Raw genomic sequence first — 17210 nt, forward strand, 5'->3', positions numbered from 1 at the left:
ATGGGGGGGGGCGCTTGTCTGGTTTCCCGACTTTACCAGCATCGTCCCTCGCTTGAAATCTTCCGACGTGAGTGTGACCGTCTTCTTCCCTGAGCTGATGCCGAGAGGGTCCTGGAGGTCCCTGGGCCTGCAGTTTGCGTTCTAGGAGAGGAAGACAGGCTTTAGCAGGCGACGCGAGCTGGCGGAGGGACACACATCCGTGCAATGACACGAAGGGGCCGTGAGCGACAGTCAGTGATCACCCGCGCACGTGTGCGATGCTCCACCCACCTCCAGGCAGCACCCCGGTTTCTGAGCCACTTTTGAATTGTAATAGATCGCGGCGAGGATGGAACGGAAAGGACGGTTGGCTGCTGGTAGAACTCACTATCCCATAAGCCAGCGGTTCTCAGCCGGGGTGCCACGGCACGCTGGTGTGCTGCGAGAATTTTTAAAACATGCAATACCTGCCCGGCAGGTGTGGCTCAGAGGGCGAGTGTGGACCTATGAACCAGGACACGTGCCCGGGTTTCGGGCTCGATCCCCAAGTGGGGAGCGTGCAGGAGGCACCCCATCAATGGTTCTCTCTCATCATTGATGTTTCTCTCTCTCTCCCTGTCCCTTCCTCTCTGAACTCAATAAAATATATATATATATTATTTAAAAAGAAGTCTCTTTTAGTTTGAGCACCTCCAACAAATTAAAGGTGTAACAAACATTTCAGGCACAAGTCAAAGATGGGTTATCTGAAACCCTCTCTGATTGGCTAGTGACCCCAGATGACACCCCCGAGCCCCAGACCTGGGCTCTGGGAAGGCGACCCACAGGGAAATAGGTCCATGGCGGAGGGGGTGAAGAATGATCTCAGCTGAGATTGCCCTGGATTTAGGGGGGCTCCCAACCCACTGGTGAGCCTGCTTGTACGGAGACAGGAAAGGGAAGACATGGCAGAGCCTGGGTTACGCCGCCACAGGTGAGGGACGCCAGGGTCGGCAGCAGCGGCCCCAGGCCTCCAATGGTGAGGGGACATATTTCTGCTGTCCTGAGCCACCCGGTTCAGAGCGATCTGTCACCCCAGCAGCTGCAGGGAAGGAATACACCTGCTCACAGGGGAGGTTACTGGTATTTAAAATGGTTCCAAGTGCCTCCCCACGCTCCTCTGGTAAAGCTCTCCGTCACAGGGGCCCGCAGAACAGGAAGCTGTAAACACAACGGAGAAGGGAGCAGCGTGGCACGACCCGCGGGCCCGGGACTTACGTCGGACGAGGCCCACCGGCGTGGGTACAGCACAGGAAAGCCGTCTGCCGTCAGGTTGGGGAAGGACACGGACAGCCTGAGCTCTGGCATCGGGAAGTGCCCGCTTTTCCTGACCTGCAGGGAGAAGCAGAGGTGTGACCTTGTCCCCTCCGCAGCGCCCCGTCCAGCCACATGGACGCGGGCCTTCCCTGCCAGCAGGTGGTGTGACGCTCTGAACCCCCCAAAGGAATGCAGTTGGTGTATGACGCTGAACAGAGAATCGGCATCATAAACAAGCCCAAAACAGGGGTGCCTGATGGTCGGCGATCATGCACACCAGGCACAACCACACGCTGTCCTGCACCCTCCACTCCCCAACAGGATCCAGACGCAAGAAAAACCAGAATTAATGTTTTTCTTTGTCATTTTCCAATACTATGAACAATTCCAGAAGAAAATTGTTGAAATAAAGAGCATTACTTTAAGACAGTGGCCGGCAAACTGCGGCTCGCGAGCCACATGTGGCTCTTTGGCCCCTTGAGTGTGGCTCTTCCACAAAATACCTACTTCTGCACATGGGACACGAAGTTTCAATCGCACTGTATGTGCACGCCCGCACGCTCGCGAGCCACATGCGGCTCTTTGGCCCCTTGAGTGTGGCTCTTCCACAAAATACCACGTGCTCGCGCATCTACAGTGCGATTGAAACTTCGTGGCCCATGTGCAGAAGTAGGTATTTTGTGGAAGAGCCACACTCAAGGGGCCAAAGAGCCACATGTGGCTCGCGAGCCGCAGTTTGCCGACCACTGCTTTAAGAGGTGTCAGTGAGAACATAAGTTATGGTCTAATACATAGAAAGAGTAGCAAAGAGCACACTGAGATAAACATTTATTTGTTGAGTACAGGGAAATGTTACCAAGACGATTTCAAATAATCGCTTTCTGAAATAGTTGTAGTTATTTTTTAGAAAGTGCTTTACTCAGTCATACTTTTTTAAAAGTAAATATTGGAGGTAGTATCTATTTGATTTCATAGTTTATTTTTCTAGAAAATCATTCTAATTTATTGTGTCTTATTATCAGAAAAGTAGAGAGGTAGGTCTTTAAAACTGCTTCAGAGATAATGATCAATTTGAAGAAAATTATTTTAAAGTACTGAATTATAAATAAAAATATGTTGATATATAGAAACTGGTGAACCAAAATGTTTATGTGTGTCTGTTAATACTTCCATTTAACTTATAAATGTGCAAATAACTCCTTACAATACTAATGTACAGGTGATTTCTTACCAAGTAGAAGATATTAATTTCATTCCCAATGTCCTCAGTGGAATTGATCACTTCAGGGACAGTCTCGTTGGCCGTGATTGAAATGTGGTATTCACTGGCAGAGCTGGAGGGAGTTAATAGGAAGAAGAGAAGTAAAACACAACAAAGTTTAACTTTTATTTGACCACATTCTCTCTCTTTCTTCATGTCAGGGAACCTCACAAAAAATATTTATTAATAGAGATTTTAAGTCAGAGGCAAGCTCTTTTACCCCAAAGCCGAAAATTAAGTCTTTGAGGGGCGTCAGAAGGATTATACATACTTTAGTTCAATACTCACTGATACTTAAATGGCCTTAAAATGCTAAAAAATGTATAGTGTTTCCAATAAAAATCTCATTGTTACCAAATGAAAATTGTCCATGAATTCATTGATCTCGCATTTAGTGAATAGCGAGGCTAAAATATGGTATTTTTAATATTTTATGACTTTTGAGGAGGTTGAAAAAAGTTGTTACCTTTTCCCTGTTTCAAATTCTACATTTACTGCTAAACTTAAAAATGCAATCGTTTCCATGCAACTTCTCCATGATCTCTGGGTGAACTTAGGATAAAGAATAACACAGATTTTAAGGAGCACTTCCGTTTAGAGCAGACAAATAAAAAATATTTGTAAGTATTTGCCAACATTTGTTTTTATATAAATGAAAAAATTCTTGGGAAAAGAGTCAGTGTCCCAAGAGAAGTGAATATAGCAAAATAAAAAAATAGCCAATAAATGTAAAGGCTAAGAAACAAGCAGAGTCTACATGGATAGCCTACCATCCTCCCATTTTTGTGGTCTATTATCAGTAAAAGGAAAATGCCATAGAAAAGAGAAGAATAAAGTGAGAAGACTTTTCAACTAAATTTCACCCTGATTCTTATACCATTTGCATCCTCTGCACAGCTAAGTCATCCTACATAATAAAGAGGTAATATGCAAATTGACCGTCACGCCCTCACACAAGATGGCTGCCCCCATGTGGTCACAAGATGGCTGCAACAAGATGGCCAGCAGGGGAGGGCAGTTGGGGGCGACCAGGCCAGCAGGGGAGGGCAGTTAGGGGCAACCGGGCCAGCAGGGGAGCGTTAGGGGGTGATTGGGCTGGCAGGGGAGCAGTTAGGGCAGTGGTTCTCAACCTTCTGGCCCTTTAAATACAGTTCCTCATGTTGTGACCCAACCATAAAATTATTTTTGTTGCTACTTCATAACTGTCATGTTGCTACTGTTATGAATCGTAATGTAAATATCTGATATGCAGGATGGTCTTAGGCGACCCCTGTGAGAGGGTCATTCAACCGCCAAAGGGGTCACGACCCACAGGTTGAAAACCGCTGGGTTAGGGGGTGATCAGGCAGGAAGGCAGGTGAGCAGTTGGGAGCCAGCAGTCCCGGATTGTGAGAGGGATGTCCGACTGCCGGTTTAGGCCCGATAGGGATCGGGCCTAAACCGGCAGTCGGACATCCCCCAAGGGGTCCCAGATTGGAGAGAGTGCAGGCTGGGCTGGGGGACACCCTCCCCCAGTGCATGAATTTCATGGACCGGGATTCTAGTAGAAGTATAAAAGGGCAGCCAGGAGCTGTGCTGTGACTCTGAGACCGACCTTTGCGAGGGGCCTGTCTTCCTTGCACTAGACCGGAGTCTGGTCTCCAGTGCCGCCTGTGGCATTGGCACCTTGTGCTTTAGGTTGTTTAGGTGCCGGCTCTCAGACCTCAGAGAGCACGGGCTTCCCTGGAGGGCTGATTTAAGTCGATTCCTGGGCCCACCCCTAGGGTTTCTGAGTCAGAAGGTCTGGGGTGGGGTTGGGGGGGGGTTGCAAATTTGCCTCTCTATAACTTACTAGGAGTTCCGATGCCCTTGGCCAGGGGCCATGGCCACACTCTCAGAAGCCCTGGGTCAGTAGAAAGGCATCAACATAAAAAGGCAGTTTGCATCCAGCCGGCGTGGCTCAGTGGTTGAGCATCGACCTATGAACCAGGAGGTCACGGTTCGATTCCCGGTCAGGGCACAGGCCCGGGTTGCGGGCTCGATCCCCGTGTGGGGCGTGCAGGAGGCAGCCGATCCATGATTCTCTCTCATCGTTGATGTTTCTCTCTGTCTCCCTCTCCCTTCCTCTCTGAAGTCAACATACAGACATATTAAAAAGGCAGTGCACTCCCACCTGGAGAACTGGAGCCCAGCTTCATACTTGACGGGGATAGCGATGCTGGCCTCGTTGTCGGAGAGGGTTTCCGGAGGCTCCTCGCTGTCACTGGAAAACACACGCACGTCAGACAGACACGCACCCACGCCCCTCCCGGCACTGCCGAGCGTGTGGCAGAGAAGCGCAGGCTGGTACCTGAGTAAAAGCACAAAGGAGCTCAATCCCCAAGTTTTCAGTGGGGCGAGGAGGGGGCAGAGGTGACGGCGGAGCAGCTGGGGTGACAGCCACAACGGGTCAGTCCCGCTTCTCAGACTCCAGGGAGGGTAATGACTAGAACCCTTGGATCCATTCTTAGATTCAAGATCATGGGCTTCTCTCCTAGGAATACGGGCTTCCTAGGTCCAAGTTGGGGCGCAGAACTGCTATGTTTTTCGCAGGCGATTCTTAACTATCAGAGATGAGGGCCTTACGGAGACACCACCGGGGTCACCCCACTGAGAGCGAATCTAAAATCTCTGTCTTCACTTAATAGTCTTTCCACAGCAAGCCCTGGACGCTCACAGTATCTGTTAAACTCTTACTCATCCCCTGGATTTAGTTATCATTTCAATGATACGCTCTGTAAACACATGTAGACAGGTGCATACACACATGTACACATACCTGCACCTCACAACCCCCTGTATTACAAAAGCACGGGCGAGCGATTGAACAGTTCCCATCGCTGGCTCTGGGCCAGGGTCCGTGGGCCTGTTCTTGCACATGGACACACTGTGGGCAAGTCATTGACTCTCTGCATCTGGGTTTGCTCACCTACACAACGGGGATTGTATTTAAATAATGGATGACTGAGGAGTGACAAGTGTGAAGTGCTCGACACAGGAAATGTAAGTGTCCGCTTTCATCACTGTTATTACTTTCACACACGCCTCCCCCAGGCGGACAGGAGCCTAGCGTTTGGCCAGGATGGTCGCTGAGGGCCTTACTGCCTCTGCCTTGTTCCCAGCGCATTGAATGGTTGGAAGCAGTGACGGCCCCCGCTTGGGTAGACGTACTTGTGCGACAGGGCTTTTGTTCTGAATCCCCCATTGCCCACTGTGTCCTATAGCAGACAGACACACAGACCCCTGAGAGGCAGCTCCGCGCCTCCACCTCCCTCTCCACGCCGACACGCAGCCCTCGCCATCACACGGCAGGCGCACGCTCGCATGTGCTCGTACATCTGTGTGAAACTGAATTCCCACTGTCCCTCCACGCGGCCTGGTGCTCTCCCTCCCTCCGCGCTTGGGCGCGGGCTGCACATCTGGCCGGAAACGCCCCACCAGCAAACACCACGGACCCCTGTGCTGGCGAATTGCTACCCTTCCCTTAAGGACCTTCTCCAGGACAAGCTCCCTGACCAGGCAGCCCGGGCTCTCCTTGCCCAGGAGGTACGCCTGCCCCCTCCGAACAGTCTCCCACACGGGCTTCTGTTTCTCTCACGGTCTGTCCCATTCTGCCCTGCGTGACAGAATCCACACTCCAGGCTCAGCCTCCGGTGGTAATCTTCACCCGAGGAGAGGTTCGTGCCCTTAGTGACTCTTGCAATCCCTACAGGGACTAATTCAACATCCTGTCCATTGTAGATTTCAAATAAATACTAGTTTCGTTCAAGTGAGTCGTGCACCCAGAATTAATCTATTCATTTATTCTCTCGTTTATTCGTTCACGCTACATGTGTGTGGTGATTATGAGAGGCCAGGCACCATGGCGGTTCCTTGGGAATAAAGCAGTAAGAGGCAGAACTGTACCTCAGGAGCTTCGGGTCCACGGGATGATTACACTTGGGGGAAAGGTAAGCCACTATTTCCCTTTTCGTAGTAACCCTTTTGCTTTTTTAGTCTATGTTCCTGTGCTGTCTTTCGGAAGCGCTGACTGATGTGGATGAGATTTATTAAACTACCGACAGGGGCCATCAAACTAGACCTGCCCAGGGGTTCAGTTGACCGTGATGGGCAGCCAGTGGAAGCTGAGGTTAGCAAGGCCTGTGGACGTGTAAATGAATGTACTGCAGTTTGGCAGAGGTAAGCGATGTGATTACAACATGTTCTGCTAAACAAATGGTTAAACCCAGTTAGAGGATTAAATTGTTTCTACCAAATAAAAGTGTCCTTATTCTGCACGCACACACATACACCAACCTTGTTGCACTTAAGTGGATGGTCACGTTCTCCATGAGATAGGTCGTGTTAAATTGAAATAATATTTTGAAAGTTACCTATAAAATAAAAAGATACAACTTTAGTTTAGGGCCAGATAAAGAAAGCATTTGCTTTGATTAAAATATCCAGTTACATAAATGATATTACCTAAACACAAATCATGAAGTTACTTAAGACATATTATCTTTCAAAATAAAAACTCATCACATCTCAAAAAATGGAATAAGATATGATGTACATGTACTTTTCAACATGAAATGTAATATGCTTTGCATGTCAATATTGAATTTAAACACTTTATTATAATTATATTAATAAATATAACTTATACTACCCATAAAGCATTACCATGAAGGTACAGCCTATTTATTTTATTATATTACCATAGTCTACAAGATCACAATCATAAACAATGTAATTATGAAATGATCACAATGAAAGTCTCTTTGATATAAATCTTCAAATATCAGCAACTATCTATACATATGTATTGTAAAATAGAGGGAAAGATACTTGGTCCCATTAATTTCATAGTGTAAAAAGGTTTTGAATCTTTAAGGGATAACAACAACAAAGGAAAACCAAATAAAAGATGTGGCAATTTAGAATAAACTATTAAAATCCAGTGAGTTTTGCTTACAAAAGTTTGCATAGTTAAAATATCACCTCAGGAAAAATGGAAAATGTGTTGTTATGCTGACACTCGGATAGAGGCAACTTACTGTTAGAAATTGTGCCTGCACATACATATGAATTATGTAATACGTGATTCTTCACAAACACCAAAGGCAGACCAAAAGCTAGGTTTTTTGAAGACATATGCCAACAGCAGAGTTCCCCAAAATGTTACACATAGTGGCCATATAACCCAGCAATTCCATCCCTAGACTTACACCAAAGAGAATCAAAAACATGTGTCCACACCAAAACCTGTACACAGCTATTCCCAGCAGCATTATTCATAGAGGCCAAAAAGTAGCAACAACCTCGATGCCCATCAACAATGGAATATTATTTGTAAATAAAAAGAAATGAACTGCTAATACATCAATGAACCTTGAAAACATTATGTAAGTGAAAGAAGCCAGTCACAAAAGACCACATATTGTATGACTTCATTTATATAAAACTAGAGGCCCGGTGCACGAAATTCGTGCACAGGGGGTAGGGGGTGGGGGAGGAGGTCCCTCAGCCTGGCCTGCACCCTCTTCAATCCAAGACCCCTTGGGGAATGTCTGACTGCCTCTAGCAATCCGGGACCGCTGGCTCCTAACCGCTGGCCTGCCTGCCTGCCTAATTGCCCCTAACCATCTCTGCCTGCCTGCCTGCCTGATCGCCCCTAACTGATCCCCTACCAGCCTGATCACCCCTGACTGCTCCCCTGCTGGCCTGATTGCCCCTAATCGCCTCTGCCTCAGGCCCACACCCGAAACCCAGGATTCCCTCCTCTGGCCGGTTGCAGGCACCGGGACCTGGGCTTCCCTCCCTCTGGCCAGCTGCAGACACCCAGGAGCTGGGCCAGCTTTGCCCGGGCCAACCTCAGCCGCAGGAGACCGTGGGCGGACAGCTTCACCCAGGCCACAGCCGCAGGTGCACGGGACTGCGGGGCAGGCGGCTTGTCCCTCTCCTGGGCTGCAGGCGCAGGCACTGGCGCCCGGGATTGCTGGGACTGTGGGGTGTGCAGATTGTTCCCTGCTGGCCTGGTCACCCCTAACTATCCTCCCTCCCCTGCAATCCCGGTAGGGCGGTGGCTTGACCCTCTCCCCGGCTGCAGGTGCAGGCGCAGCCACTGATGCCGGGGAACATGGGGGGGGGGCAGCTTGTCCCTCTCCCGGGCCTCAGCCTGGCTGATCCCCATTCCTCTCTCGCGAGCTCATTTGTGCCTGGCTTGTCCCCATTCCTCTCTCCCCAGTGTTGAGTGTTTGAGCTGTTAGGGCATGATGGTGTGAGGGTGTGATGACCATTTGCATATTAGCTCTTTATTATATAGGATGTCAGAATAGGCAAATTCATAGAGAAGGAACGTAAATTAGTGGGTGTCCAGGGTTTGGAGAGGGACTGTTGAGGATAAAAGAGTGGCAACTGATAATGTGTACAGGGTTTTTGGGGTGTGTGTGTGTGTGTGTGTGTGTGTGTGTGAAAATGTTCTAAGATGGATTGTGGTGATGGTTGGACAATTGCAATTTGGGAATATACTAAAATCCACTGAATTGTCCACTTTAACGGACTGAATTGTATAGTATATGAATTATATCTCAATGAGGCCTTTATTAAAAAGAGAGAGAACAGCAGCGTTTCTGTACAAAGTTCTAAACAAGCCGTTGGAAAGATTACTGCTCCCACAGGTCAGGAAAGCCTGCTACATAGCACTGCAACACGAGGGCTTTCTAGTACCAGGCACGTCACCCCCTTACGTTTGTGATTCTGTCTTGGTGTCTGAGTTTGACTTGTGCCATAATTGCCATAATTGCCTTTGACTTCAAGAGCTCAGCATTTGAACTCGACCCTCATCGCCAGCACCCTGGGCACCATGAGAAGGAATGATCTATTTGGCTTTGAGTGTGTTCTTCACATCCAGTTGCCACATGCATTGGTACAATCTGCTTACCATTTCTCCTCTCCGCAGGAAAGGGTAGCCCACCTTACACGTGAGGTTATGGTTGGACTCGCAGCTGTCTTTTTGGATCGCCTGGGAAGAGAAGGGAACAGAATTAGAGCAGACGCACAGGTGGAATCCTTGGGCTGGGTCTTCTAGAATTTTCCCAGCTGTCAGATGGGGTTAGTTATACTCTATCCCATTAAATATAAAATGCCATTTACTATGAGACATCAGCCCGGCCGGTGAGGCTCAGTAGTTGAGCTTCGACCTATGAACCAGGAGGTCATGGTTTCATTCCCGGTCAGGGCACAAGCTTGGGTTTCAGGCTCAATCCCGAGTAGGGGGAGCGCAGGAGGCAGCCAATCAATGATTCTCTCTCAGCATTGATGCTTCGATCTCTCTCCCTCCCTCTCCCTTTCTCTCTAAAATCAATAAAAATATATTTTAAAAAATATGAGACATCATTATTTTATACACCAATAATAAGAATAAAATATGCTGACAGACTAATCCACACACCATCAACTGTGAAATGCAACTTCAGAAATGCTAACATGTGGAGGAGAAGAGTCTATCTACTTTAGGATCGCTGCTCTATAGTGATACCTCCACACAAAAGGATGAATGAGGATGAAATAAGGGAGCCGGGATGGAGGTGGCCGAAGAGGAGATGCCACATTGCGGGTGTTGTGAACAAAGTACTGACTTTGTGCATTGCTGTCTGCTCTCCACCGAGGCCATGAATGAGGCAAGGGCTACACAGCAATATTTCCCATCACGACTTTGCACATCTGGATTTATAACTAACATTCCTAACCAAAAATATGTGGCTGTAATGTAGGACGTGTTTTCAAGCCGGTCTTAGTCATGTGACTAAGTGATGTCTTAAGAAATGGAGAAAAATATCTGTGAAAATATAATTTATAGGAACTAGACATTAGAATTTTTAAAATATATTTTTATTGATTTCAGAGAGGAAGGGAGAGGGAGAGAGACATAGAAACATCAATGATGAGAGAGAATTATTGATTGGCTGTGCCTCCTGCACAACCCCTATTGGGGATCATGCCCACAACCGGGGCATGTGCCCTGACCAAGAATCGAACTGTGACCTCCTGGTTCATCGGATGACGCTCAACCACTGAGCTGTGCCAGCTGGGCGACAATAGAATTTAGTATTATAATAACTAGAGGCCCGGTGCATGAAATTCGTGCACGGGTAGTGTCCCTAGGCCTGGCCTGCCATCAGGTTCCCCTGCCTCCCCGCCTCCTCCTTCCCTCACTCCCTCAGTGCCCTGCTGCCGCTGGTCGTCCGCAACGTTCTGTACTGCCCCCTGGTGGTTAGCACATGTCATAGCGAGTGATCGAATGCCCATTCTCCTGGTCGAACTCCCAAGGGGACACTTTGCATATTAGCCTTTTATATATATAGAGATAACTATACTGGCTTTTAAGATGAGTAATACTAAAATTATTATTTCATTCATGATGAATTTACATAAATACATACAGCATTTAAACTCCGGAGGGTTCATTCGGAGATGGGAATTAAAGCTAAGTTTGCATTTGGAAGGATGCACTAAGTACTCCTGATGCAGCATCCGATGCAGCTATATATTGTAGCCAAAATAATTGGAAAACTTCTGGCATGACGAGGAGACACAGGCATTCACACAGCTCTCTCGTCCAGGAAGGACTTCACACAGACAATGGGAATGCGGCCTTGATTCTCTGCAGGTGAATGTTCCTTCGCTCAAGCCCTGCATTACCCACTCCCGGGCATCTGGTGAGCTATTTTGACTTTGATTGTCATGTTTACTTTTTCCTTGACTCAGTGCGTGGAGGATGCTGTGAGACAGAATTTTGATCCATCGGAGATCCCTTCCTCATACTGCGCCCCAGAGGGGGCACCCATCTCTAAAAAATCAATCTAAACTAAAACTCTAAAGAAAATGTGGGCATTTTTTATCAGTAGAGACTACTAATTTTATACAAAATGCTTTCTTTCCTTATAAAATCAATATAATAAAAACTAGAGGCCCATTGCACAAAATTCATGCAGGGTAGGGTCCCTAGGCCTGGCTGATGAGCAGGGCCAATCAGGTTCCCCACCTCCCCACTCCCTACCTCCTCCTTCCCTCACCACCCACCCGCCTGCTTGTGTGCCACCACCATGTGGTTCCCCCTCTGTCCTGCCTCCCTGCCTCACCCTTCCCTTGCTCCCTCAGCACCCCGCTGCTGCCGCTGGTCACCCACCATGTTCCCTGCCACCCCCTGGTGGTCAGTGCATGTCATAGAGAGCGATCGAATTCCCAGTTCCTGGTAGAACTCTGGAGGGGACACTTTCATATTAGCCTTTTATATATGGAGATAATTAGTTCAGCCCTGGCCAGGTGGCTCAGTTGGTTGGAGTGTTGTCTTATACACCAAAAGGTTGCAGGTTTGATCCTGGTCAGGGCACCTACAGGAGGCAACTGATCAATGTTTCTCTCTCACATCGCTGTTCTCTCTCTCTCTCCCTCTCTCTTTCTCTCTCTTGCTCTCAAATCAATAAACATGCCCTCGGGCGAGGATAAAAACAAAATCAGTTCAGTGGTATGAAAAGGGGGTTCAATAAATCATTGTCCCGAGAATCAATGAACAAGAACCAGAAAGTTACCTCGATCCCCGAGAAAACCAGGTTTGGGGAGTAGTGCACCATGGTCCTGGTGTTGTAGGCACTGTCCCCTTTGTTTCTGACGGTGAGGCTGATGTTGAACTTGTCGTTGTGGGACCGGACAATCAGCAGGTCCTTCTCCAGCGTGGACACGTCCAGGGCGACGTCCGAGATGCACTTGTCCTTGTTCCCACAGTCCTTGGCGAAGGGGATCTGAAACGGTCACAGGGGTGTCCTTCAGAATCAGGGACCACCCCCGATGAAGGGGCATGACATACTGACACAGGCACCCCCTCTCCTGCAGGGGGCAGGCTCGCTGCAGAACCACAGGCATGTTCTGTTGGTCCCTAGAATGTGCAGGGGAAAGGGGGAAGCTTCTGCTTTGGGATATAAATTCTCCCCGATCTTTAAACAAGCAGTGTTCGCCGACAGTTTCACCGGCTTCCGTCTGCTGGAGTAGAATGGTTTTATAAAACCAAGCCACGTACACCGAGGTCTAAATCTAGGAGAGCACAGTTTCACACTCAACTGCGACCGTGAGATTCTCTGTTAGAAAGAGCCAAGTCCTTAGGAAGATAACAGAGTCCAGTCGGGGCTGGGCAATGGTCACACCATATAACTGGGAGCTTTCCTGACCCCCTTCACACAGCCCTTCCTCTCTGTCCAGTGCATCACCAGGACGGTCCTTTCTGCCCTCCCCAACCTCCGGAGTCTGTCCTCGCCCTCCATTCCGCCCCCCTCGGCCCCCTCGGGTCCAGCCTCATTCCTCCCTGAACTAAACGAACAGCTTCCCAGCTGGGCTCTGGCACCCCGAGCGGACACAGGTGCGATGACCTGGCTCTACCTGCGCCTCCTGCCTCCGCCCACATGGCCCTCCCCCTGCCCTTCATCTGCAGCTGCAGGTCAGGGCCGAGGTCAGTGTAGTTCTCTCGGGGCCCCAGGACCTCTGCACATGTCCCTCTGCTCAGAACGCCACTCCCTCACTCGCCTGGACAGGACGGATATCCTGTCCCACGGCTCTCAACTCCGGGGAGTGCCCTGACCCCCCAAACCAGGCAGAAGTCCCTTCGGCGCTGGGGGGTCCCCTCCATGGCACACACTCTGCTGACCCCTCCTTCTTGTTTCTGAGCCTGGTGCGTGTGCGACACTCAGTCAATAGATTTGGAGGGAGGAGAGTGAAGACAGGAACCTGGGGGGGGACCAAGGCCCTGTCCCCAGTGTTCTCTGCTCGGCCCCCCTGGGAACCCCTCCTGCACTTGTTCTTTCTCAGCATGGGGCCGGGGACTCTGAACCTGGGGGCTGGGACCTGGGTGGACACAGGTCAGCGCCTCCCCACCTCCTGTCTGGGGCGTGGCGTGCCTGTGGGAAGCACGCTTTCAGCTCCAGCCTCCATCCTGCACGTGTCACGAGGGGCCCAGGAAGAAGGCCGCCATTGCTGAGTGGGGGGTGACCCTCTGGTTACCTGTGGCCTAAGTCCGTTTAGTAGGAGAACACCCATCAGACCAGAATAGTTTCAAAGACCCAAGGTCAAGTGTTTTAATGTTCATTCGTCATAAAAGGGAGCTCCAACCGGCCAACCCATGTCTTTCTTTCAATTCGTCCTGAACTCAGGAGGTAAATACAGGTGTCATATAATTCCCTTAATCTCCAACAAGAGAAAGTTCTAAAAAGTTGGGAATAGTCTACAGAAGTCTAGATTTTTTTAAAAAAACATAATTGATTTAGGTGTTGTTGTTTTTTTTGGTGTGTGTGTATAGGCACCTGCTAGAACAAGCATGTCAAACTCAAAGGCTAACACGGGCCAAACAAACGAGGCATACGGCCCGTGGGCCTCGAGTTTGACATGCTTGTGCTAGAACGATGGAATACAGCGAACCTTGCCGGGCACACATACATATAACCCTAAAATCAATTGTGTGTGTATGTGTGTGTGTGTTTTTATGTATTTCGAGTTTTTCCTTAATATATTCACAAGTAGGTATTCCAAATTTTTAAGAAACGACTTACAGATTCATGTACTGAGTTTGGCAGAGAATCATCAAGAATGGGCCCATTTTCCGGATCGGAAAGATTGAAGTCCAGGGTTATTCTCACAGAGTCCCGAAAGTCATGCTTGTCCTGGAGGTCGAAACATAAAACGGATCATTGGTATCGAATCTCCTGGGTGTCCTGACCTTGTTATGGCGGCTTCTCCTGCCCGGGACCAGCCTCATGGGATGTCCTCCTGTCCCTGTCCTCATCAGGCTGCTTTGCTGGAGACGGGCGCCCTCAGCCTGGACGGGGCCACAGCTGGCAGGCAGAGGCCTCGGTGGTGACCAGCTGCTCCCCCCACCCTCAGAGGGGCCTGCGGGCGGGTTGAACCTCACCACGTGGGACCTACCCCTCAGAGCTACTTCCATAACAATGTCATTCCTCTTGCGACCTTGAGCTAGAAGCCGCTATGTAACACTTCCAGGAAAGTCTCCCCAAAACAGAACAGCAAACTCCTTTTAAATTGGGTTGCATTTCATTAGTATCCTATGTTCCTCGAATTGTAGGAATTGTACGATGTGACTGACAAGGAAACAGTGCTAACACAATCAATACTGTTTAGACTCCCATCAGTAGCAACATCATTTATGGCCTGTCCACAATTATGAGCTTTATACACATTGGCCACTATTTTACAGATGAAAAACTGAACCTCTTAGGCACTAAACAACTTTGCCCGAATCACACGGATGCAAATTCCATCCTGGCTGAGTCCAGAACAAATGTCCGAGCATCCACTGAGATCCTCAAGAATTTCGGAAATCAGGGAACTAGTTCATGCCTTTTAGCACCACTGCTAGACACTGCATTTTGGAGAAACACACACGACTGCCACTCTCAGTGGGTTGGAGGCAGCTCCTCGCCTGGCCTCACCCTCCCCCATCGCATCTAAGCCCCAGCTCCCAGTGTTCGTCCTGGTGGAGCCATGCAAGGGCCAGGCGTGGCCTCCCAGTCATGGATGGATCTTAGTATTGACAGAATACGCTGATTTGATATATATCCTGGGGAGTCTTGACATGAAAATCACGGAGGAAAAGTCTCTATGTTTCAATATCAGTTACTAAAAAGGGTGCTTTCTCATTGCATCCATTCTGCACTGTTTTTTTAAAAAAAATATTTCAAAAACTCTTGCCCTTCGTTGGGAATGCTCCCTGCACAAATGGCGACCCAAGAAAACACATTTGAAACGGTTCACACTAGCTGACCAGCTGTTTCTAGAGATTAATAACGTGCTTTCCACGGCCTCCCCCTCCACTACAGTAGAAAGAGACTTAGGCAGCACAAAGCCTACAGAGGACAGAAAACACCAGGTATTTCCCCTTCAAGTTCACGTCAAAGGATGAAAGTCATAGTTCGGGACAAGCAGTGACCTCAGAAAACAATGGCCCAGCAGTCCCTTCAGGGCATTCATCACTTGCCATCCATATTCGACAGACAAGGCCAATAGAAGGTATGTGTTTTCAAGTTGAAAGGAAGGAAGGAAGGAAGGAAGGAAGGAAGGAAGAAAGGAAGGAAAGAAGGAAGGGAGGGAGGAAGAGACAGAGGAATGAACGAATGAAGAGACAGGCCTCCTACTGACCCATGTACTGTGCCTATTACTGCTCCATACGACTGTAGAGAGCAACTGGGAAGGCACATGGGCATTTCTTTAATTATTGTCAGCTGAATCCAGTAGTGTTGGCAGAGCCATGCCCTGGAAACACACCTTGCCAGAGGCAGGTGAGTTGTCAGCCTGACCTTCAGCTCAGGCACCAGGGGGTGGGTTTCATTATCTAAATCCAGCCAAGCACCAGGAACAAACACGATGATCTGGGCCCACCCAGAAGTGACGATGACAGAGAAGCCACAAGAATGCACATCATCTCCTTTGTCTTGGGCTTTAGTAAAACTCCCTGGTATTTTGCCATATAAGATAAACGCACTGTATCGGCTCTGGGTCACTGTCTCTCCATCAGAGGATGGCTGTCCCACCCGGCCCCAGCTTTTTCCTTCTATCTCTGTGTCTGTCTCTTTCTTTCATTTTCTCAATCCCCAGCAGCCCCTACTCAGGAACTGGACCGCTCTCTAGCCACGCTGGACGCAGAAAAGAGAGAAATATTTACATACGACATGGCTGCCTGTCCCACGCTCAGGGGAGATGAAAGATGGCTTTATAAATTGTACCTGGACATTAGCAGATTGTACCTGGGACTTTCTGATGTAAGTGAACAAATAGAACAAAGTTTATTCCTGATGTGCCCTTTGAAGGAAAACAGGAGGATGTGGTTGACCTGGAGTCAGATACCTATGCTTTATTCCGAACGCAGAATGGGCCGCGACACGCTATGATTTACTTGCCAACATGTAGAAGAAGTGCTGGGTGCATTTTGACTCGCGCACAGTGATGTTCCTCTGGGTCTTCCTCTCCTGGGTCCCAGAGAAGAAACTGCGTGAGATCTGCCTCAGCGAGTCCAGGGTGACGCGGTACTGCAGGTCTGTGAGCAGGCGACAGAGGTGGGGCTGACTTTCACAGGACCCGGCTCATTCAGTGAGCACGACAGGAAGCCCTCCTGGGCAATCAGTCACCAGAAAGCCCCTGTCACTCAGTATATCCCACTACCTAGCACGACGAAGATTACTTGAGGAACTCATAGAATTGATCTGTGTGTTCACTATACTTTTAATGTTTTTAATCACACTTATTCTGTAACTAGAGGCCCGGTGCACAAAATTTGTGCATGGAGGGGGAGTCCCCTCAGCCCAGCCTGCACCCTCTCCAATCCGGGACCCCTCAGGGGATGTCCGACTGCCAGTTTAGGCCTGATCCCTGTGGGACATCCCTCTCACAATTCGGGACTGCTGGCTCCCAACCATTCGCCTGTCTGCCTGCCTGATTGCCCCTAACCACTTCTGCCTGCCAGCCTGATCACCCCTAAACACTCCCTGCTGGCCTGGTTGCCCCCAACTTCCCCCCACCCCTGACCGACCTGGTCACCCCTAACTGCTCCCCTGCTGGCCTGGTTGCCCCCAACTGCCCCCCCACCCGCCTCGCCCCCCCTCCCTGCCCCCCCCAC

General features: G+C 49.2%; 1 protein-coding gene across 1 annotated transcript in view; it reads right to left on the minus strand.

Annotated features, from left to right (window-relative positions):
* ITGA1 (integrin, alpha 1) overlaps window positions 1-17210 on the minus strand; it is a 63442-nt gene that overhangs the window by 9924 nt on the left and 36308 nt on the right. The window contains exons 10-18 of the mRNA XM_014542274.1: window positions 16495-16631; window positions 14134-14244; window positions 12130-12339; window positions 9480-9560; window positions 6851-6927; window positions 4689-4778; window positions 2507-2609; window positions 1237-1350; window positions 37-141 (exon numbers count right to left, since the gene is read on the minus strand). Of these exons, the coding sequence (XP_014397760.1) occupies window positions 37-141; window positions 1237-1350; window positions 2507-2609; window positions 4689-4778; window positions 6851-6927; window positions 9480-9560; window positions 12130-12339; window positions 14134-14244; window positions 16495-16631 (1028 nt within the window). The remainder of the gene's footprint in view (window positions 1-36; window positions 142-1236; window positions 1351-2506; window positions 2610-4688; window positions 4779-6850; window positions 6928-9479; window positions 9561-12129; window positions 12340-14133; window positions 14245-16494; window positions 16632-17210) is intronic.

This window comes from Myotis brandtii, unplaced genomic scaffold (genome assembly GCF_000412655.1).
Source record: "Myotis brandtii unplaced genomic scaffold, ASM41265v1 scaffold295, whole genome shotgun sequence".
NCBI classification, from domain to species: domain Eukaryota; kingdom Metazoa; phylum Chordata; class Mammalia; order Chiroptera; family Vespertilionidae; genus Myotis; species Myotis brandtii.